We start from the raw sequence: 24,509 nt of genomic DNA, 5'->3' as shown, positions 1-24,509 counted from the left end.
AGAATGCAAAAGATAGAGACTGCATGCATGATACAAGAGATGGTCAAAGACTGTAGACATGATACAAGAGAGGGTCAGAGACTGCAGACAGGATAGTAGAGATGGTCAAAGACTGCAGTAATGATAGAAGAGATGGTCAGAGAGTGCGGACATGTACAAGAGATGATCAGAGACTGCGGACAGGATAGTAGAGATGGTCAAAGACTGCAGACATGATAGAAGAGATGGTCAGAGAGTGCAGACATGATAGTAGAGATGGTCAGAGAGTGCAGACATGATAGAAGAGATGGTCAGAGAGTGCAGACATGATAGAAGAGATGGTCAGAGAGTGCAGACATGATAGAAGAGATGGTCAGAGAGTGCAGACATGATAGAAGAGATGGTCAGAGACTGAGGATATGATACAATTGAGGGTCAGAGAGTGGGAATACAAGGTATGGTGGGGAATGGGACTGAGGACATGATGGGGGGGGATAACCATGCTCTGTGAGTTGTTGTAGAATGAACACCCCGTGTCCGGTCCCCCCCGGTGTCGGAAATGCTCCGATCCGATCACACTATAAACATATTAGCGGAGCTCCTCGTCTTCTCCTGACATTGGGGGCGGTACGTGTTGTGGCCCCGCCCGTGTGTAGTAGAAGAGGAGCATAGCCCCGCCCCTAGGCTCAGTCCAGGATCTCGGGGAGAGGAGGATGGCCACAGTCCGGGAGAAGGCGCTCAGTCTCGGTCTGTGTGTGGAGTACAGCCCGGTGCGCCTACCGCCAGGTACTGCCCGGATATATCCCGTGTATAGAGCCGGACACACGGGGGAGAGCGGGGTGTCTGTACAGATGGGAGATATACATGGAGGGGATGATTGGAAACTTGTAGGTGACGTCCCCTGTGTGTATATCACCTGTGCTGTGGATGGGAATATACTGTCCTAATATATTGGGGGTATCCTTGGATGTTCTATCTGTGGGGGTGCTGTATTGGAGGGGTATGTTTGGGGGGTGTATTTGGAGGGGGGTGGGGAGAGGGGGGTGTATTTGGTGGGGAGAGGGGGGTGTATTTGGAGGGGAGAGGGGGGTGTATTTGGAGGGGAGAGGGGGGTGTATTTGGAGGGGAGAGGGGGGTGTATTTGGAGAGGGGGGGTGTATTTGGAGAGGGGTGGGGAGAGGGGGGTGTATATGGAGGGGAGAGGGGGGTGTATTTGGAGGGGGGTGGGGAGAGGGGGGTGTGTGTGGAGAGGGGGGTGTATTTGGAGGGGGGTGCATTTGGTGGGGAGAGGGGGGTGTATTTGGAGGGGGGTGGGGGTGTATTTGGAGGGGGTGGGGAGAGGGGGGTTGTATTTGGAGGGGGTGGGGAAAGGGGGGTGTATTTGGAGGGGGTGGGGAGAGGGGGGTGTATTTGGAGGGGGGTGCATTTGGTGGGGAGAGGGGGGTTGTATTTGGAGGGGGTGGGGAAAGGGGGGTGCATTTGGAGGGGTATGTTTGGTCTGTCCTGTTCCTTCTCTGTATAATGAAGGGTCGGTGATCAGGTGAAGAGCCCCCCCCCCCATGTCTGATGGTTGCAGGTGATGATTTCATTAGTGATCTCTAATTGGGTTCTTTGAGCCAATTACTTTGCATGTGTGATTTTTCTCTGCAATGAGCTCTCCCTGTAGCACATGTAGGTAGGTGTGCACGGAATGTACATGTGCTGATGTGCGTATGTTACATTTTTGAACCATTTGTGGTACATTATATTCTTTTGTTAATGTAACTTGCTCATGCATTACATTGCAGCACCTTTGCACTAATAGGTGTGATGATATTACTATTACAAATGACAGCTGCTGCTTTCCATTTAGTATACATTGCAGTGATTTTTTTTCTTTTCATTTACTTTTCTAATACTTTGACATTTTATTTATCTGTGATATGGTGTGTCAGTGTGATGTCCAAAAACACAGCTTGTATGGGGAAAAAAAATCGGTGTAGCTTGTTGGTATAAATTGAAGATGGGGGAGGGCAGTGGCGGCTGGTGCTCAACATTTTTGGGGGGGCGCAAACAAAAGAAAAATCAATTGCAGCCTCACTGTGCCATGCCATCAAACGCTGCCAATTCCCCCCCCCCCCCCCTCAAAAACCGCCAGATTGCTGCCCCCTGTCCCCCAGCACTTACCTTTCTTGGGTCAGCCATCCTCCCTCGATTAAGTAAAAAGGGGGGGGGACTAATGCGCAAAACCACTCTAACCAAGGGAACTAAAAGCTGAATAATAAAAAATATTATAAAATTAAAAGCAGAAGCCACTAACTAAAAGGTGCTCACACACCGAGGATGATATGAAGAAAAGGGGGTGTAGTGGCGCTTGCCAATAGGAAATAAATAAATGGTCAGTATATAAACACACATAAACGTAAAGGCACATCAACGTAAATGCCTGACCAATGTATCCAATTAAACGTGTTCCACTCCCATTTCCTTATATCCCGCCATACATCAACAACCATGATGCGAGGGATGGATATCGTGAAGATAATGAAGAAGATAATGAAGTCCAAAAATAAATGACTAGAAATAATAATTTCTAGTAATTTTATTTATTTTTGGACTTCATTATCTTCACGATATCCATCCCTCGCATCATGGTTGTTGATGTATGGCGGGATATAAGGAAATGGGAGTGGAACACGTTTAATTGGATACATTGGTCAGGCATTTACGTTGATGTGCCTTTACGTTTATGTGTGTTTAATATACTGACCATTTATTTATTTCCTATTGGCAAGCGCCACTACACCCCCTTTTCTTCATATCATCCTCCCTCGATGTCTTCTCCCGAGTCCCGCCCTTGAAGTCGCTTCAGCCAATCAGGTTACTGGTAACCAGACCCGGTGAACCTGATTGGCTGAGACGAGTGTCAGTGTTAACCAGGGAACGCACACCCCCTGCATCCCCTGGTTAACTATTTTGAAGCCAACAGGCTGTAATCGGAAAGCCGATGGGCACTTCCAAGCGCCAGGCAACTGCTATTCAGATGGCCGGCACTCACCACAGCAATTTCATCTGAAGGAAATCCTGAAAACATGACCTTAAGAATTGGAGTTGAGAAACCGTGGTCTAGGGGGTGTAGTAGATCTGCAGCTCTTACCTGTGCCATGCCTGTCTCAGGGTCTGAGAGTGGGTGAGTGGGTCTGGGAGTGGGTGAGTGGGTCTGGGAGTGGGTGAGTGGGTCTGGGAGTGGGTGAGTGGGTGAGTGGGTCAGGGGTCCGGGGTCTGGTCTACCTAAAGTGCCCCTGGCAGGTCATGTTTCCAGTCTACCTAAAGGGTTACCCAATACCACGACCTGGTAATTATAGGTATTCCATCTGATGGGTGTCCTAAAAACAAAAGCATCACTCAAAGATTGACATCAAAGTTAAGACTCGGTTCACACTAGTGCGACTTGCATGTCGATAGAAAATTGCAGGAAACACAAGTTTAAGTCGCATAGATTGAAACAGGTGCTATTGAAATAAGTTGGTTCTGACTTGTCATGCGACTTTGTTACAAGTCGCAGGATTAGTTTCACTCGGTGTGAACTGAGCCTAAAGGACAAAGGAAACCCCAAGCGGTGCAGTCCATTATAGACTTTGAGAGTCTTCATATGTCATCCCAAAAAGCAAGTCTGACATCAAAGGTCAGGTAATATGTGAGCCTTGCTGCCCCCTTCAGGCCGGGGAAATCTTTAACAGAACTGGTAACAAACAAAAGTGCGCCAGCCTTGTGCATTACCATAAAAATGATTTATTGAGAAAGGAAAGCATGTCCTGGCTCCATAGAGCTCTGTAGAGGAGACTGCTCTTGTAACGCGTTGTCCTTGCTCCCTATTGTTTGCGATCACTTGAGCACCTTAGACCTGTTGTGTGCTTGTGTATAATCCTTTGTGCATATATTGGATTTGTTTTTCCCCAATAAATTGCTTTTATGGGAATGCACAAGCTGCTGTGGCTTTTATTTTATTTTTTTAGTTGTCATAAAAACATGGCCTGTTAGGAAAAACATTAGGACTGCTGTTTAGAAAATGACCCATCATAGAACTTTGGAATTTATAACTGGCTATTATTTATAAAAGGAGATGTGAGTAATTGAAATATTGTGTTTCCTGTGTAAATGCTGGCCTTGTATAATGGGTCATTTACTAGGAAGGTTTTTGGGAGTTCTAAGGGCTTGTCCACACCAGTGTTTGGGGGGGGGGGGGATTAAATCACTTGTACACCACCAACCGCTACCCCTTTATCTGTAGAGGCTGGGGGGGGGGGGGGTGCACACATGCTTCGCTTCACAGCCTCAGCAGGAATTGCACTCCTTGCTTTTGGCAGGCAAAGCGCCCACCAAATGCACCCCCGCAAAACAGGTGGTGAGGAGGTGGTGCAATGCCTCCTCACTGCCTGTCAATCTCTGAAAAGTGATCTGACCATAGGATTGCTCTTCATAGCGCTGTATGTATTGTGTAGACTGTTGGTGTTATATATATCCTGTATAATATGTGGGCTGTGTCTTGTATGCACACCATGTTGTGCGTGCTGTCTAATTGTGTTGGATGTGCGCTGTCTTAGTGTGGGGTGTGTGCGCTAAGGATGAGCTCCAGCGTTTTCGCATGGTACACGTGCAGAGCCCGCCAGGAAGTGTGCACGGCGCTGCGCTAATCACAGCCAGGGAGACATTTCCCGATCTCTGCAGCCGAGCATCGGGACAATGTCTCCCTGGCTGTGATTAGCACAGCGCCGTGCAGACTTCCTGGCGGGCTCTGCACGTGTACCATGCGAACACGCTGGCGCTCATCCTTGGTGTGCGCACACGCTCTGTCAATAGCTGTGTTTGTATGTATGCGGTGTGCTGTCGTGTATGTGGTGGGTGTCGTCGTCTTATGTGTGTGTGTGTGTGTGTGTGTGTGTGTGTGTGTGTGTGTGTGTGTGTGTGTGTGTGGGTGTCGTCGTCGTCCTGTGTGTGTGTGTGTGTGTGTGTGTGTGTGGTGGTGTCGTCGTCCTCGTGTGTGTGTGTGTGTGGTCGTTGTCCTGTGTGTGTGTGTGTGTGGTCGTTGTCCTGTGTGTGTGTGTGTGTGGTCGTTGTCCTGTGTGTGTGTTTGTTGTGTGTGTGGTCGTTGTCCTGTGTGTGTGTTTGGTGTGTGTGTGTGTGTGGGGGTTGTTGTCGTCGTCCTGTTTGTGTGTGGTGTCGTCGTTGTGTGTGTGTGTGTGGGGGGGGGGGGGGTCGTGGTGTGTGGGGGGGGGGTCGTCCTGTGTATTATGTAACTGAGTTTTTTACCTCTACTAGTGTCCTATGCTGCTTTGTGTTCAGCATTGTATACATCTCTTTTTATTAGTTTGTTTATGGGCACGTTGTGGTTTGTGTGGTCTCTTATTATCCTATTAGTCAGTGGTGTGGGAATCTGGTGCTTTCGGAGAACAGTTGGCTAATGCACATAACATATGACAGTTGGACGGGCTGTCCTTTGCCGCGTTACATGTGAAGGTATGTGATGTCTCAGCACAGGGAATGTGGACGGGGCAGCTCAGCCGTCTGGTTTGAAATTGTTGTATTTGCTCATTTCCTTTGGACAGGCTGTGTCTTCCTGTCATGGAGTGTATACGGATTGTTCTATACCTGAATTTCTGTGGGATCAGAAGGAGAATTCTGGGTGGAGATGAAATGTTTTGTGGTTGGATTAGGCTGTGCTCTGTGCGGTCTGCTTGTTTGTTCATGTGTGATTTGTTAGGTTCTCGTGCACATGGGTGGTTTGGCTCGGCATCAAATCTGTGTTTGCGGGCACCTGAGAAGCGCAGGCTGAAATACATGGTGGTCGGACAATGTAGCGCACAATACTGGCTAGACTGTCCGTATGCGTTCTCAATGCGCACAGCTCTTAATGCTAGTACACTGCGAATATACTATATTTTAGGCATGTGCGGTGAGGTCAGTGGCTGGTGAGGCACACTAGTATCAGAGCCAGACACACATGTTACATATGCTGCGAAAAAGCGAGAACAATAATTCTAGCACTAGATCTCCTCTAACTCTAAACATGTAACCTGCAAAAAAATTAAGTGTTGCCTATTGATATTAATTACTGAAGTTTGGCACCATTCCACAAGTGCGCAATTTTTTAAGTGAGGGACGTTGGGTATATATTTACTCGGCGTAACATCTTTCATAGTATACCAAAAATATTGTGCTAACATTTTTTTTTTTATATTTTTTTTTTCTTTTTTTTTAGAATTTCTTTCCAAACGTTTTTAAAAAAAATTGCTGCGCAAATACCGTGTAACATAAGTTGCAATGACCACCATTTTTATTCCTTAGGGTGTCTGCTAAAATATGTTTGAGTTCTAAATTTTCTAGCAAAAAAATTATAATTCTACATGTAGGAGAGAAGTGTCAGAATTTGCCTGGATGGCAAGGGATAAATTACCATAAGTAATATACAAATTGTATATCATTTTTAAGGTACTTTATTATATTTTCAAGCTGGGGGCTTTACAAATTACTGAGTTTATAACTTCAAACCATTAATACATGCAGTAGTTCTGGGTATGGAGGCATGGCTCTCTTCCTCTAACCCAGGGGTCTCCAAACGTTTTAAAGAAAGGGCCAGTTTACAGTCCTTCAGACTTTAGGGGGGCCGGACTGTGCCCAATGGGAGTAAACCATGCACGATCTTTGGTATTAATGGGAGAAAAAGTCGGTGTCAGTGGGGAGAATAGTGTCCCATCATTGGTGTCAGTGAGTCGGGTAAAGGCAAGCAAAGGGCCGCATACGGCCCTCAGGGCCACAGTTTGGAGACCACTGCTCTAACCCCCCCCCCCCCCCCCCCAATACGAATTCTCATGATTATTATACAGGATTTATTTAGTGCCAGCAGTTTGCACATTAAGGGACACTAAAGGTTCCTGTTTTAAAAAAAGAGTATGTTGTGCTTCAACTGTGCAGCTTGTTTTGCACACAGTGGCCCCGATCCTGGTCTTCTGGGGTCCCTCGGCGGCTGTCTCGGCTCCTCCCGGCAAGAACTAACCCCCCTTCATGGGAGCGCTCTTCCATGGGGGTTAGTTCTTGCGGGTGCGCTTCCGTGATACAGCCGGTGGCTATAGCCGCAGACTGCATCACTCGACCCGCCCCCGGCATGCCGCATCGTTGGATGTGATTGACAGCGGCGCGAGCCAATGGCTGCGCTACTATCAATCCAGCCAATCAATGGCCAGACTGAGTGGAGAGGGGGACATCGGGCGAGCGCAGCAGGTGAACGGGCTCAGGTAAGGTTTGGGGGGGGGGGTTGGGGGGCCCGTCATTGCCAAGTTTTTTTTTTTTTTAACCTTCATGCATAGGATGCATTAAAGCGGAGGTTCACACAAAATGTTAACCTCTGCCTTTTGGATCCCCCTCCGGTGTTGCATTTGGCACCTTTCAGGGGGGTGCAGATGCCTGTCTGAGACAGGTATTTGCACCACTTCTGGGTTCTGACTCCCGTGGGGATTCCAGCCTCGTGATGTCGCACCCTCACTGTCTTTGGGAAACACTTTTTTCCAGGAGAGAGAGGGGACCAGTGACGGCGCGCCGCGATACTCGCGCATGCGCAGTAGGGAATCGGGCAGTGAAGCCGCAAGGCTTCACTGCCTGATTCCCTCACTGAGGATGGCGGCGGAAGCTGCCGAGGACCAAGCGATTGCTCAGGTTCGTCTGCTGACATCGCGGGCGCACTGGACAGGTAAGTGTCCATTTTTAAAAGTCAGCAGCTGCAGTATTTGTAGCAAAATTTGTAAAAAAAAAAAAAAAAAATGGGTGGTCCTCCGCTTTAAGGTGAAAAGATGAACCTTTACAACACCTTTTTAAAGGGGTTTTCCACTTTTTTTTTTTTTTTACGTTTATTAAAAGTCAGCAGCTACAAAAAGTGTAGCTGCTGGCTTTTAATAAACGGACACTTACCTGCTCCACGGCTCCAGCGACGCGCCGGCCGGGGCTCCGCTCCTCGCCCCCCCCCTCGCCGCCCGGCGTCTTCATTCTTAGTGTGGGCACCCGGCAGTGACAGCTTTCGGCTTCACGGCCGGGCACCCACTGCGCATGCGCGATCGGCGAGGCGCCGTCCGATTGGACAGGCGCTCGCCTACAGGGAGGGGCTGTGAAAAGGCGATTAAGCTAATCGCCTTTCCAGCCCCTCGGAGGAAGTGGGACAGGAAGTCCCCTTCTCCTGAAGCCCCCACTCCCCCCCCCCCCCCCCCAAAAAAAAAATTACATGCCAAATGTGGCATGTAAGGGGGCGAGGAGTGGGTTAAGCGGAAGTTCGATTTTTAGGTGGAACTCCGCTTTAAGGCAGACAATAGTTATGTGATTCTTTACAAGAGGAAATGGAGGGCTCTGCTTGCTGGAAATCACAATCTAAGATGAATTGGCTGTGTTGTCACATGGGGATAGGCAAAGACTTTTCAGTCCCGGGCTACCTGCTGTAGGCTAAACCTTTCCTGCTCCCATAGGGCATAGGTAAGGTTTCTATGTAGGCTTTTTATTGCAGAAGAGACATGCAATTAAAAAAAAAAAAAAACTTGCCTGTTTGTCACCTGTAGAATATACAGAGCTGCACATGCGTAGCTTTGTTTACATTCCGGCACACTGCCTGTATGCCAGGATAAGCACCCCGTGCATGCGTGGGAGTGACCTCTGCTTTAGGAGATTTTGAATTAATCTGGTTGACTCAATGAAGGCAAGCAAGAATAGAACATTATAGAAGCATGTTCTGATGAGCATTTTCATATGAATGTTAATATGAAATTCTACCAGTGTATGGACATCCTAATGAATGGATTGGCCTTGTACTGGGACAGATGGTTAATTTTCCCATTATAAATCTTTATATTTGATTCTGTGATAATCTGTCAGCCCCGGAAACCTTGTTCAGCTCTTTGTTGCGGATTGTTTGCTGGGTGAGGGCAGGTTACAGGCGTATAGATAAGACTGAGGAATGCTCCGGTATTTATTGCATGATCTGAATGTGACCTTGTTCAATGTGGAAGTCCAATGTACCAAATCTGTCCGCTTTGGGCTTTTAGTGGCTTTATATCCAGCGCTGACTAACGCTTTTGGCATCCATCTACAAAGTAGCAAATGGTTACATATTTATGTCCAGTATAACCTCGGTTTCCTATAAAGGTAACGATGGCAAACATTCCGTGGACCTACATTGGCATTGTCCATACATTGATCGGCATCCTCTCGGAATCTGACCATTTTACCAATATTGGAAATCCAGGATTCTGAGTGGTTGGGTTGCATACATTTGCTGGCATTCGTTGCATTTGCCAAAAGTTGGGGCTTTTTTTTTTACCATACATATGGCAAATTTAACTTGTAAAAGTTGCATTTTGACATTTTATCTATGTACTTGATAACTTGCATTCATTTTTATGCTTGTGTACCCAGAGAACTACCAGATGAATGCAAAATTGGCATGAGGATCACCACTTTAAATGGGTTATAAAGGTTTGTTTTTTTATTTTCTAAATGGGTTCCTTTTAAGCTTGTGCATTGTTGGTTCACTTACCTTTTTCCTTCAATTTCCCTTTTTAAATGTTTGTTTTTCTTTGTCTGAATTTCTCACTTCCTGTTCCTCAGTAAGACGTTCTGGTTGACTAACATGGGGGCAAGTTTACTGAGGAGAAACAGGAAGTGAGAAATTCAGACAAAGATAAACATTTAGAAGGGAAATGGAAGGAAAAGGTAAGTGAACCAACAATGCACTAGCTTAAAGGAACCTATTTAGAAAATAGAAAATAAACCTTTACAACCCCTTTAAATTTTCTTGCTTAACCACTTCATTACTGGGCACTTGAACCCCCTTCGTGCCCAGACCAATTTTCAGCTTTCAGCGCTGACACATTTTGAATGACAATTGCGCGGTCATACAACACCGTACCCAAATTATATTTTTATTTGGAGCTTTCTTTTGGTATTTGATCATCTCTGCGATTTTTTTTTATTTTTTGCACTATAAACAAAAAAAAAACAGAATTTTGAAAACACTTTTTTTTTATTTTTTGTTATAATTAGGGTTGTCCCGATACCACTTTTTTTAGGACTGAGTACCGATACTTTTTTTCAAGTACTCGCCGATACCGAATACTGATACTTTTTTTTTTAAATGTCCCCCCCCATATATGCAGCCATGTCCCCCCCCATATATGCAGCCATGTCCCCCCCCATATATGCAGCCATGTCCCCCCCCCCATATATGCTGCCGCATCCCCGCTTGGTTAATACGGGCGGGGAACATTACAGCCTTGAATAGCTGTAGTCTTTCGCGCCGCGCTGCGTATAGACACTCCCCCTTGCACGGGATTGGACAGTTCACCCGAGCAAGGGGGAGTGTCTATGCGCGGCGGGAAAGACTACAGCTATTCAAATGAATGCTGTAATGTTCCCCGCCCGTATTAACCAAGCGGGGATGCGGCGGGATAAGGCGTAGCGGGGGGGGGGGGGGAGTATTCTATTTTGGTATCGGGGGGTATTTGCGGGAGTACTCCCGAAAATACTCGGAATCGGTCCTGATACCGATACTAGTATCGGGACAACCCTAGTTATAATATCCCAATTTAAAAAAATTGGTCGCTTGCAACAATCTAACATCCGCACATACTTGCCTGGTGTATCTGACTATCACCGGGATTGCTACACTGTTTTCTATCGGCATTGGCGCACCTCTTGGGCTGCTTATGATTCATCAAATTTTTATCAGACTAGACCACATGAAACTAAAGATGGGTGCAAGGCCCTGATGAAGCACAACTGTGCGAAACATGTTGGCCATCTGCATATATGGTTTGATTCCAGAGTGCAGCTTGGCACTGCTCTCTACTTCATTGCTGGGTTTGACATAGGGCCAAAACAACTAATCGATTAATCGTCCACTAATTGATTATGAAATTAATCGATTACCATTTTCATAATCGATTAATCGGCCAGTAACATAATGGGGTTAAAAAAACTAAAATTAGCCCTTTATAGTACAAAAAAAGCAAATCGCTACTGTAAATATTACTTTCACTGTCCCACAGTAAAAAAATGAACCCCTTACAGTAGCGATTATTTGTTCTTTTTGTACTTTTGTTTTTTTAACCCCATTATGTTACTAAACATCTCAGGCCTGGGTCACACCTCTGTGTTTTTTGGTGCTTTTTGCAGAAACGCACTACAGTTCATTTACATGTTTTCCTATGGGACACGCTCACATCCATGATTTTTTTTTCAGCTCCTGTGTATTTGGAAAGGGCAAGGACTTTTTAAGGCAAAACGGTGCTATATTTTTTTTTTTTTGGTTCATTATACTTCAATGGAGAAGCTGCAGAAAGCATGTAATGTGTTTTTGTGGCAATTTGTGTTTTGTAATCTGCCCAACAACAAATTGGTCCCAATTATTATTATTTTTTTTTTAAGGCTATTATACGATTAATCGAAACAATAATCGGGCAACTAATCGATTATGAAAATCGTTAGTTGCAGCCCTTGTTTGACAGCAGCAGGAACCAATGGCTCCTGCTGCTGTGTCCAGTAAGATGCGAGCGCAGCGGAGCATTGCTTAATCGATCAGGCTCAGGTAAGTGGTTGAGTTAGGCTCCATTCACATCTATGCGACAAAACGCCGGACGCTTCTGCCGCTAGAGGGGAGAATTCCCATTGCTGTCTATGGAGATGGTTCACATCTCAGACGCCGAACGCCTGTCGCCTGAAAAAAAAAGTCCCGGACCCTCTTTTTCAGGCGACATTGGCGTTCACCCATTGACAGCAATGGGAAGAATCTGAAAAAAAAAGATACACTCGCGGCAAAATACGCAGCGTACGCCTTACGCTGCTGTCGCATAGATGTGAATGGAGCCTTAAGGCAGGGGGAGCTGCACAAGTGTTTTTTTTTTTTTTTTTTTACCTTCATGCTGAGAATGCATTAAGGTAAACTTTAGACTTTGCAGCCACTTTAAGCTACAGGACTGGAGGAAGTATCAATGGAGGTGTGCCAACGTACAGGTCCATTACTCCACTGGAAAGGTATCCAGTAATATAGCCCGTTTCTTGCATAGATACCTTGAGTCTGCAGCTTGCCTGTCCTGTGCAGAGCATTTCATGGTGGTCCCCTGGATTTTTTAAGTATTTATAGTCTTTTGAGCCTGTAGTAGTTAATTCAGTCTCCTAAATACCACAAGTTGTGCCACGGCCATAATACCGGTGTAATCGCTTTGAGATTTACTGCTGTGTGTGAATTGACTGCTGTTCTCTAAAGAACAGGGAACTTTAGTATTTCTGCCAGTAAAAATGTCAACTGGTAAAATATAGTTGTGGTTTTCAGAAGTACAATGGTTACGCTAGTAATTTCATAGCAAGGCATATAATGAGGACTTCTAGACTAAAAGCCATTAGGTATGTTTAGTTGGTGAAACCTTCCATGGCATTCCCTCTGCCAGCTTGCTACTGCCTATATTCCTTGGGGCGTTAAAGGGAAGAGTTGTGTGTGTGTGTGTGCGTGCGCCCCATCCTATGGGGAGACTTTCTAAAACTGGAGCACTCAATCTTGTGCAGCTGTCCATGGTAGCCAATCGGTTAAAGGAACCACAGCGTCTCCCTGCAGGGATGTAGTCCCAAGGGAGGGGGCGAGCACGCTGACTAACCCCCAGCCAGACTGGCTCGGATGATGGGGGCAAGCTTACTGAGGAGGAACAAGTGAGAAATTCAGACAAAGGGGGGGAAAAAAAGGGGGGGAAGGTAAGTGAACCAACAATGCACTAGCTTAACCACTTAACGACTGCTGCACGACGATATACGTCGGCAGAATGGCACGGCTGGGCAGATCGACGTACCGGCACGTCGTTTACATCTACCCAGCCGTGGGTCACGGGCGACCTTGTCCGAAGCTCCGGGACCACGAGACCCCTTCAGCGCCCCCTGTGGTTAACTCCCAAACTGCAACTGTCATTTTCACAATAAACAATGCAATTTTTGCTGTGAAAATGACAAAATGTGTCAAAATTGTCCGAAGTGTCCGCCATAATGTCGCAGTCACGAAAAAAATCGCTGATCACCGCCATCAGTAGTAAAAATTTTTTTTATAAAAATGCAATAAAACCATCCTATTTTGTAAACGCTATAAATTTTGCGCAAACCAATCGATAAACGCTTATTGCCATTTAAAAAAAAAAAAAAAAATAGGTACAATTTTACCAAAAAAACGCAGAGGTGATCAAATACCACCAAAAGAAAGCTCTATTTGTGGGGGGAAAAAAGAACACCAATTTTGTTTGGGAGCCACATCGCACGACCGCGCAATTGTCTGTTAAAGCGACTCGGTGCCGAATCGCGAAACCTGGCCTGGGCATTTAGCTGCCTAACCTTTTCCTTCCATTTCCCTTTTTCAATGTTTTTTTTTTTTTTTATTTCTCACTTCCTGTTTCTCCTCAGTAAGCTTTCCACCATCATCTGAGCAGTGGAAAGTCATTTAGAACGGATTACTGAACACCTTACTGAGGAGGTACAGGAAGTGAGAAATTCAGACAAAGGAAAAAAAAAAAAAACATTTAGAAGGGAAATGGAAGCGAAAGGTAAGTGAACCGACAATGCACTAGCTTAAAAGAACCTATTTAGAAAATTAAAAACAAACCTTTACAACTCCTTTAAGCTTTGGCAATAAACCTGGAAGCCGATTGGCTTCTATGCACAGCTGCACCAGATTTTGCACTCCCCAGTTTTAGCAGATCAGTGCCCCCCCCCCCCCCCTTTGGTGTCTAAACCTTTTTGTAATTTATGGGTTCCAGGGTAAATTTCCCAAAATGGCTTTATACATGGATTTTATCCAACTGTCCAAAACAAAACTGGTAGATCAATCTGCTATCCAAGGAGTACATTGAGTTTTTGTATGGCTTTAATATAAACTTGTTACCATCAGCTTGCTTGGAGTTTGAGCAAACTGCACACTTTTTGTAGGTTTGAAAACTTTGTGCTGTTCCATATTGTATAGTGTCTCTATAAGACTATGCTAGATCAGGCACGTTGCATTGGTAAAATAAATATTTAAACCACCAAGTGCTGTAGAGGCATAAGAAGCAACATGTACTAGTTGTTTTTTTTTTTTTGTTTTTGTTTTTTTAAATGCATTACTTTATACATTTTTAAGGGTTGAAACTTGAGAATTTTTTTTTTTTTTCAACCAAAAACCCAACTAAAAGTCCAAAAAATGTGGGCACTTTATCTGACAAATACAACAGACTGACTTTCTTTTCTTCTTTCCAGGTCCCAACCTAAATAACAAACCTTTCCGAGCCACCTACATCTGGAGCAGCATCATCCACGCTCTGCACACTCAGGTGGAGGTGAAGAAGCGGCGGCACCACTTGAAGTCCCACCCGGATTGTTTCATCGGCTCAGACGCTGTGGATGTTGTATTTGCTCATCTGGTGCAGCACAAGTACTTTGGCGATGCCGACATCCCACGTTCCAAGGTCGTGCGGGTGTGCCAGGCTCTTATGGACTGTAAGGTGTTTGAATTCGTATTGAGCACCTGTGTGTTTGGCAAAGAAAAGAAACGCTTATTGTTTGAAGACAGCAGCTGCAGCCTGTACAGATTCCTCAATGTACCACATCGTACAACTGGGCAGATTGACAAGGGCAATGGCCGATGTACACCGCAGAGGTACGTGAGAGGAAGGTGGTATTGGGCTGTGGGACCTTTTAGGGCTCATGCACACAAAGCATCTGTTTAGCCCTTTTGCCAGAATTTCCAGCATTTAGAAAAGCTGCTTAAAGCGCCTAAAGCTGCGTATTGCACATGCGTTTAGATCAGGGCTCGACAAATCCCGGTCGCCATGGCGACTAGAAATAGTGTCCTGGCGACTTGGCTTGGAAGGTGGGCAAAAAAATTTTTTTTTTATTTTTTTTGTGAGCTGGCGCCATCTGTTGGTTAACCCGTCGGTATTACAAGTTTATTACCACCAGATGTGAGCTGGCGCCTTCTGGTGGTGGCCGTTGGTATTACAAGTTAAGCATTACAAGTTAATCAGCAATTCTAATGTAATTTTTCACTGCCATCTTCCCTCTAATTGGAACCCCCAAACATTATATATATTTTTTTATCTTAACACCCTAGAGCAGGGATAAGCAATTAGCGGACCTCCAGCTGTTGCAAAACTACAAGTCCCATCATGCCTCTGCCTCTGGGTTCATGCTTGTGGCTGTCAGAGTCTTGCTATGCCTCATGGGAATTGTAGTTCTGCAACATCTGGAGGTCCGCTAATTGCTTATCCCTGCCCTAGAGAATAAAATGGCGATCGTTGCAATACTTTCTGTCACGCCGTATTTGCGCAGCGGTCTTGCAAGTGCACTTTTTTTGGGGAAAAAAATGACAGTTTTTTTTTATAATTTTTTTTTTTAAATCAAAACGTCGTTTATTGAGCATAATATAAACGTGTTACAAAAAAAAAAGGGGTATAAAACGGTGCAACATGCACCACAAGCAAGGATAAAGTACAATGTCAATTATCAACCGTCTAGATACAGTAGAATATTAAAATAGGGGGCTAATCATCCGTGCAATTGCAGAACACAACCGGGGTCATAGCTAGCATACAAGTCGGGTCCTAGAGTTTTTTTTATAATTAAAAAAAATAAGACAACAGTAAAATTATCCCCATTTTTTTTTTATATATTATGAAAGATAATGTTGCGCCGAGTAAATTTATACCCAACATGTCACGCTTCAAAATTGTGTCCGCTCGTGGAATGCCGACAAACTTTTACCCTTTAAAATCTTCATAGGCGACGTTTAAAAAATCTACAGGTTGCATGTTGTGAGTTAGAGGAGGTCTAGGGCTAGAATTGTTGCTCTCGCACTACCAATCGCGGCGATACCTCACATGTGTGGTTTGAACACCGTTTACATATGCGGGCGCTGCTCACATATGTGTTCGCTTCTGCGCGCAAGCTCGTCGGGACGGGGTGCGTTTTCTGGCTCCTAACTTTTTTTAGCTGGCTCCTAGATTCCAAGCAAATTTGTCAAACCCTGGTTTAGATGTATCAAATGTTTGCATATTAAGAGTTCAATGTCTGAAATATTGACTTTTTGTGGCCATTTAACGCTCAACCACTAGACGCATTCCATGTTTTTCTGTTCCCCTGAACGTGCTTTTGGTGATTTAAAATCGTTATATATTCTCTCAACCTGCTCTGCACATGCTCAGTTTTTTCAGCACTTCTCTAAAATGTAGAGGATGATGTTCTGACAGCCTAGATTTACTGCTGCTCTGGGCTTCAACAAAATGGCAGCCCCCAGCAAGAAGAAACTGGAATAATGCTGAAGGCAGTTTACATCGCACAATTTTGTAGCATAATTATCTATGTATGTTCCTTGCTAAAGAACATTTATTTTTTTCATGTTGTGGGTAAAGTTCTGCTTAAAATGGTAGGGTATTCTAAACATCTGTCAGGGTGGTTGTTCCACTGATTTCACCTAACATCTTAAAACAAAACCAAATATGGTAAGTACTTGAAATCAATGGGCCGATTCTGCCGCTGCAGCAGCGCTTTTCGGGTGCCTTTAACCCTTTTTCGGCCACTAGCAGGGGTTAAAACTGGCTAAGGGGGGGGGGGGGTTCGAGATGTATTTATGGCCAGTTTTAGGTCAATGTACCAGGTGTATCTGTAGGAAGATTACTCTATTCTCCTAATCCAAAATTGTCACTAGTCCCTTGACTAGCTGTCCGGTTCAATCCCTTTCTCTCCCTACAGTGATGGTCAGAGGGTGAATCAAGTGGGGACATGAGCAGCAATAAAACCAGACTGAGTTTTAACCATTCCATACTCCAAAGTAAAGTTGGCCATTTTTGCTTTGAGAACATGGTTACCATCACTGGCTCTATATTGTAGCTCTGTAGTTTACCCTGCCAAAGCCTTTGCTGCCCTACTTGAATGTGGCCATATTTCAGTATTCAGTTCCTCCACTATAGTCCATTCTGTGACTTTGAATTTGGGAGAAGAAATTTTTGTATTCATCTTTTAGTAATAAAATTCAGGACCTGGTCCTGGGGGCTTGTCTGGATACTGGTCACATAGAACCTGAACAAAGTGGTTGAAATATATATATATATTTTTTTTTTTTTTTAATTTGCAAGAACTGTAACAGACATTTAAGTGTGTGTGTGTGTGTGTATATATTTGAATGCACGGTACAGACCTCCAATTCATCTGCATTGATGAGTATCTATAGACTACCCTGAGGCCAATCCTGTTGGTGGAGGATTTGGTACATCAAATGTGATTTATCTACCAAAGTGGCGTTTTAATCCCAAAAAACAAAAAATTGCAGCGTACAGCCCTTAGATTTAGTGGCTGCAATTTATTTCCACCTGGTGGTACTGCCCATAATTTTCCTATCTTGGGGTGACGGCCCTTTAAACATTGTTGCTCCATAGATTTAGTACAGTGAGCAATGTTGTCACACTGACATGACTACAATAAAGCTCCCTCTTTTATAACAATGTGATGTGTTTTTGTAGTTCACAGCTTGGGTCAATGTAACTGATACCAGTGCAGCATGGGATGTTGGCTTGAAAGAACACATAGAATGACCCTTTTAATGGTATATAATGGAGAAAATATGAGCAGGTTGTTAAATTGCATAAAAATGTATGTAAACCAATTAACTATGCAGCTAAAAATGCATGTTTGCAGTTTGACGGGTTTCTATATAGCACAGGTAGGCAACCTTGGCACTCTAGCTATTGTAGAACTACAAGTCCCATTGGGAACTGAAACCTCCAGGAATGATTTAGACCTGTGGTTTCACCACAGGTGCAGTGTCAAGGTTGCCTACCCCTGATGTACAGGTTGGGGTGATCAGGCCAGGTTTGGGGGAGATTTCTTGGAGATGCAAAAGAAAGTGAAACTCTTCATAAATTAACCCCCCCCCCCCCCCCCTCCTGATGACAGCTCAGATTATTCATATTCCATTGTCATGTCTTGGTGAGGGTGACTCTACCTGGAATGTACACCCAAATGAGCAGCTAAACTTACTGGCTAATTCATTTCTAGGCCATCAATCTTAAGGTTTTGGTTATACATACTTTTAGATGCTCATCAAGGCAGATATTTAAAACAATTACATTTTCCTCCAGGAATGTCAGATATTTCCAAATTGTTTTATGAAACTATGCAACCTTTCTACAGTCTCCAGACCTCAAACCAAAACTTTCATTGAGTTGTATGTAAATTGGCAGTCAGCCAGTCACGTGATGCTGTCGGTTCTATAATGATATTTTATTATATATTTTACTTTACGAGGGTGGTGATTGCTACCACAAATGTCATAATTACAATTCAAATTTTCCTGCAGGCATAGAGAGGCCAGCCATTCTTCGTACAGAGCCAGAAGTTCCTTCTGTGTCCTTCTCTGATTTAATTTCATGTTTTTCCTAGTGCTGCCTCCATTTGTAGTCGGTGAGCATGTCTGTGGCCATCTAGGTCACTTGTTGGACAGAAGTATGGCAGGCGGTGAGGCTTGGCCATGAATCGGGAGAAATTGCTTACTGGTAACAAAGTCAAACGGAATCAGAGGAGCACAGATGAGACTGTTCAGGCTAATAAAAGTAGGGCTATGAACGATTAGTTGGCACATTTATTTTGATCACATAAACCTTAAATGTTTTGAATATCTTTAGAGCCCATTCACACAGATCTGACTTTAAGTCCAACTTCAAGTCGCCCCAAGAATCATGAGGATGAACTCCACGCCAAATTTTAAATAAAAAAAAAAGGCATGGGTTCCCCCTCCAAGAGCATACCAGGCCCTTAAATCTGGATTTCAATGGGAACCCCTACACCAAAAACGGCATGGGGAGGGGGGTCCACCCAAATCCATACCAGACCCTTATCCGAGCACGCAGCCTCAGCCGGTCAGTAAAGGGTGTGGGGACGAGCGAGCTCCATCCTGAGCCGTGCCAGCCCGCATGCCCTCAACATGGTTGTTGGGGTCTGCGAGCAGGGGGCTTATCGGAATCCGGGAGCCCCCTTTAGCTTGGGGGACCGGGATCTGGGGGCCCCCTTATTGAAGGGGCTCACGGATTCCGATAAGCCCCCTGCTAGACCCAGACAAACGGCCAGGGTTGTCGGGAAGAGGCCCTTGTCCCCATCAACATGGGGACAAGGTGCTTTGGGGTGGGGTCCGCTGGGCGCCCCCCTGCCCCAAAGCACCTACCCTCCCATGTTGAGGGCATGCGGCCTGGTACGGTTCAGGGTGGGGGGGCTTGCTCGTCCCCATCCCCTTTTCTTTAAGGCGACTTCAAGTTGCGTTGCAATTCGTACTCAAGTTGTGTCCAAGTTGCCTCTCAAAGTTCCCCTGGAAGTCGTTTTGCCCCTGTGTGAATGGGCTCTTATGCAGTGGTAAATATAAACAGCCAGCTATATGGTTAAACAAAATGGGTTGAATCTGGTACAGAACAACCCCGATCCCCCTTCTGTGGTCCTCCACCGATACGTTTTGGCTCCTCCTGCCTTCATAGTGCCCCTATAACAAGGTAAAAAAATTTCCTTTAGAATCCCTTAAGTACAAATATTTAAATTGCAAAGTACTTGACTGGTTTTGCACTTGGCATCCCCAATCCTTTATTTTGGGTCCCTAACTGGAGCAGTGTGCCCCCAATACCTAGCCTCTTGCTATGGGGGCACTCTAGCAGGCTCACTCCAAAGCCATACTCCTGTAAATGGACATCGTCCTTTCACACAAGAGCGTGGCTTGGCCCAGACCCTCACTCTCCTTATTGGCTCACTGGCTGTGATGGCAGCAAGAGCCAGTGGCCCTGACCCTGCGGTGTGAGCCAATGAGACCCAGGAGAACCGCTGGATTGAGATGGGGCTCATATAAGAATATGATGCTGATGCAGAACTACAAGTCCCATGAGGCATTGTAGGACTCTGACAGCCACAAGCATGACACCCAGAGGCATGATGGGACTTGTAGTTTTGCAACAGCTGGAGGTCCGCTATCTGCATATCCCTGCATTAGGGTAAAGACTTCTGCCTTTTAGAACCACTTTAAATCGCCACTTTCTTCTGTCCAGGACTGTTTTGCAAGGCATTGCTCCTTACATGTTCACAGGCACTTGCTGACATGTACAGATGGTGTACCGAGCTGTATGTGTGCTGCACTGTAGTTTCTGATATGTAAACAAATATCACATTCTGTATGCAGGCCAACTAATTCATTATGAAAATAATTGACGGCTATTTTAATCGATTTAGGACTAGTTTTAGCCCTAAATAAAAGTAATGGCATGCATCCTATATCTGCTCTGTGTAAAGACCTTGCTGTTTACCTGAACTTTTTACCATGTTTTTTACCACTTGACTGCTATAAACCAAACCGCATGACTTCTGAGCTGTGACGCTCACAGCTAGACTTGTATTTTGGTCTGTCCTGTCTTGTATTGATCTAGCCAGTTGAAGCAGTTCTACTGGTAGGCGCTTGTAGCCCTAAGGTTTGTTGGAATTCATGTTGTACAAACTGGATAATTCTAGGAATGTTGAATGATGGCTCCTCTCTAAGTTGGACAATTTGTCAATAGCTTAAATTCTTGGTAACAAGCTGTACGGTTTTTGTGTAGTGTAAACAAAACGCACTGTTTTTATTCCATTGTGATATCAGATGGTATGCAAACAGGTTTCTGATATTGTTGCCGCTCTTATGTGAAGTACACTACAAGCCCCCTATTCAAAATGGGTGAGGTGCCTTCACTTCCTGGCCTGTGAAGGCGACGACAGAAAATGTCTTGTCAATACAATGTTCCAATTTGACTTCCCCTTTTTATCCCTGGTCTGGCAACTCCCAAATTGTGAGGTGTGGTGTGTGTGTGTTCCCCCCCCCCCCCCCTCACTTTTAGTTCTGGTGGCAATGGTTACTAGAACAAACTGAGGAGATGGCAATGGTTACTAGAACAAACTGAGGGGATGGCAATGGTTACTAGAACAAACTGAGGAGATGGCAATGGTTACTAGAACAAACTGAGGAGATGACAATGGTTACTAGAACAAACTGAGGGGATGGCAATGGTTACTAGAACAAACTGAGGAGATGGCAATGGTTACTAGAACAAACTGAGGGGATGGCAATGGTTACTAGAACAAACTGAGGAGATGGCAATGGTTACTAGAACAAACTGAGGAGATGACAATGGTTACTAGAACAAACTGAGGGGATGGCAATGGTTACTAGAACAAACTGAGGAGATGACAATGGTTACTAGAACAAACTGAGGGGATGGCAATGGTTACTAGAACAAACTGAGGGGATGGCAATGGTTACTAGAACAAACTGAGGGGATGGCAATGGTTACTAGAACAAACTGAGGAGATGGCAATGGTTACTAGAACAAACTGAGGAGATGACAATGGTTACTAGAACAAACTGAGGAGATGGCAATGGTTACTAGAACAAACTGAGGAGATGGCAATGGTTACTAGAACAAACTGAGGAGATGGCAATGGTTACTAGAACAAACTGAGGAGATGGCAATGGTTACTAGAACAAACTGAGGAGATGGCAATGGTTACTAGAACAAACTGAGGAGATGGCAATGGTTACTAGAACAAACTGAGGGGATGGCAATGGTTACTAGAACAAACTGAGGGGATGGCAATGGTTACTAGAACAAACTGAGGGGATGGCAATGGTTACTAGAACAAACTGAGGGGATGGCAATGGTTACTAGAACAAACTGAGGGGATGGCAATGGTTACTAGAACAAACTGAGGGGATGGCAATGGTTACTAGAACAAACTGAGGGGATGGCAATGGTTACTAGAACAAACTGAGGGGATGGCAATGGTTACTAGAACAAACTGAGGGGATGGCAATGGTTACTAGAACAAACTGAGGGGATGGCAATGGTTACTAGAACAAACTGAGGGGATGGCAATGGTTACTAGAACAAACTGAGGGGATGGCAATGGTTACTAGAACAAACTGAGGGGATGGCAATGGTTACTAGAACAAACTGAGGGGATGGCAATGGTTACTAGAACAAACTGAGGGGATGGCAATGGTTACTAGAAAAAAACGAGGAGATACGTTTCCTCGCTATGAACATGGCCCACAATACTTTCCATGACCATTCTTAAATCCTTGGTACTCAATTTGAGGGCCACATATAAACCCTTCACTTGTTTTTGTAGCCCTTTGGAACCTTGCAGATGTGGGGTCCCCCCCCCCCCCATTCCAGTATGAGAAAATGTCCAGTCTCACAATCTCATCTTAATGACTGACTGAAGTGCCTTGGGCCCTGTCATTGTTGTGGGGCCCAAAGCAGCTGCCTCATGCTTGCCATTCATATGTATATCATGCCCCTCTGCAGTGAAGAGATGTGCTGTAACCTCTAGCAACCAGTGAGCAGTATTACTGTACAATCTCTAGCAACCAATCAACAAGAAATCTTGTGCTGTAACCTCTAGCAACTAATTGGTGATCCATAAAGTGCTGTAACCTCAAGCAACCAGTCAGTAAGTGGCAATGATATGCTGTAACCTCTGGCAACCAATCGCTGCCTCATCTGATACAGTAAACTGATTTTAAGTCTGAGCAGGTGGAGAGCAAAATTGCATGGGGGGGGGGGGGGGGGATTTTTTTTTTTTTTTTTTTGCCCAGGGTCCAATAAACTTTAAAGACTGCCCTGCTGAAGTCTGACGGCTTTCTGTAGCATTATATTTGCTGAACATTGAGTGGCCCTTTGGTGATGTCACCTGAGGCCCCCTGCATCAAGAAAGTTGACCACTGTATTAGAACCTTCCCAACTATCCAAAGTTTTAGCTTTGAGATTTAAATATTGTAGATTACCCAAAGGATTTTTTTTTTCTTTAAAAATGCTCAGGTAGACTAATGCAGGAAAGCAATGCAAAGGTCATCTCCTGCTTTGCAGAACAAATGTCAAATATTTCATTCTTCCAGGAAGGCTAATCTTTGTTTCGGAAGCTGTATTGGGTTTTTCCTAATGAAGGAAATGGTGGCAGATCACCGTAGCATTTCACCTGCCTCCCTTGTAGATTGTGAGCTGAAACATAGCTGGCCGTAGTTTTATTTTTCTATTGTATTTTTAGAGGACTTAAAATATAACTAAACCCTCCTTTTTAGTCAAGAGGGCTGCCATATTGTTTTTTTTTTTTTTGATCTGCTGTTGCCATGGTGCTGCAAATGTGAGACCGTCAGCCTTTTGATGGCTCAACCATTTCAAGAGCTAACCTAAGCACACAAATAACTGGTTCTTGCTCAAGGCGCGAATAAATTGGTGGTTTCCCCTTTAAGTAACCCTACACTGGAAAAATGAGGGCTACGTTTGCTGGCCTCTTAAAAATGCTAGTTTCCTGGCTGCCATGCTGAACTGCTCACTTCAAAGCAGAACTAAGTCCCGATGCCCAACTTTAATGGTCCGTCCCACTCCAGTATCTTGTACCTGGGTCCTTGTGTGCCATGCGGCAGCTCTTTATTGTCTGATGTGGAATGTCACCCCTGTATAGGAGTTCAGTTGTAACAGGCGCTGTGCTAGAATGCAAATTGGAATTTGCGCAAGTGCAGATCAAAGACTTGCACGTAGGTTTTTTATTGCAGGAGAGACATTGCATATCTTCTGCAGTAAAGGGCTGCCTGCTCAGTCTTTAAATCTGGGACATTAGTTCCCCTTTAACTCAAGTCATGAATACGTCTTATCTGATTTTTATGGCCAGAGATGGGCTTTGCGATTTTTTTATTTTTTTTTTATTTTGTTAAAACCAGATTTTAGACTTTCACTGTGACTTTTAGATCCACCATAAAACAATCCCGTGTAGGACTTGATTGCCCAGCCTGATGGACTTGGTGCCTGGAATATAGCAGCTGTCATAAATACTGTAACTTACTGTTCATTTCAAGCAACTCTCTCCCAGACTGTGTATAAATGCCGTGTGACCTTGCTGTATTGTTGACTAACCTGTAATCTGTCACTGGCAGGCATGAACAGGCTCGGTTCCAGTCCGCTCCTCTGCAGTCACAGAGCCTGGAAGATCTCTGGGATAACCTCAGTCTGACACCTGCTGACCCAACGCAGATGAATCTGCCCATAGACCTACCTCCCAAAGGTAAGAATGCATTAAATGCTGAAACGGTGCTTTGGGGCACACTATAAGCCCAACTCTTGCAGAAAATTTTGGACAAAGGGACTTAGAGTAGAGGTCCACCCTTTAAAAAAAAAAAAAAAAAGCCAAAGGCTCAAATTTGACAATTTTTATTTTTTATACTTTCCAGAAATGGCCATTAGGCAGATCATCCTAATCTGCCACTTCCTTGTCCGATCTTCTCTATTTTCCTCCTCGCATTGGCTCCTGGTAAATGGGGCACGCTGTCTTCTGGGAACTGTCTCCCAGAGGACAGCTGCCCATTCACAAAGCGTTGCGTGACTCAGACAGTAGAAAAAGGCAGTGAAGCGACAAGGCCGCTGCTTGTTCTGGGTCAGTGTCCAATCCATGTGTTGCAT

General features: G+C 44.8%; 1 protein-coding gene across 1 annotated transcript in view; it reads left to right on the top strand.

The window, feature by feature from the left end:
- Positions 1-649: 649 nt before the first annotated feature.
- The window catches only part of DEPDC7 (DEP domain containing 7), a 42,619-nt gene continuing 18,759 nt past the window's right edge, over positions 650-24,509 (top strand). Inside the window, exons 1-3 of the mRNA XM_040328299.1 lie at positions 650-765; positions 14,257-14,656; positions 23,987-24,114. Of these exons, the coding sequence (XP_040184233.1) occupies positions 693-765; positions 14,257-14,656; positions 23,987-24,114 (601 nt within the window). The 5' untranslated portion in view covers positions 650-692. The remainder of the gene's footprint in view (positions 766-14,256; positions 14,657-23,986; positions 24,115-24,509) is intronic.

Source organism: Rana temporaria, chromosome 11 (genome assembly GCF_905171775.1).
Source record: "Rana temporaria chromosome 11, aRanTem1.1, whole genome shotgun sequence".
NCBI classification, from domain to species: Eukaryota; Metazoa; Chordata; class Amphibia; order Anura; family Ranidae; genus Rana; species Rana temporaria.
The sequence above is the reverse complement of the archived record's forward strand: the minus strand, read 5'-3'. Positions and strand labels throughout refer to the sequence as shown.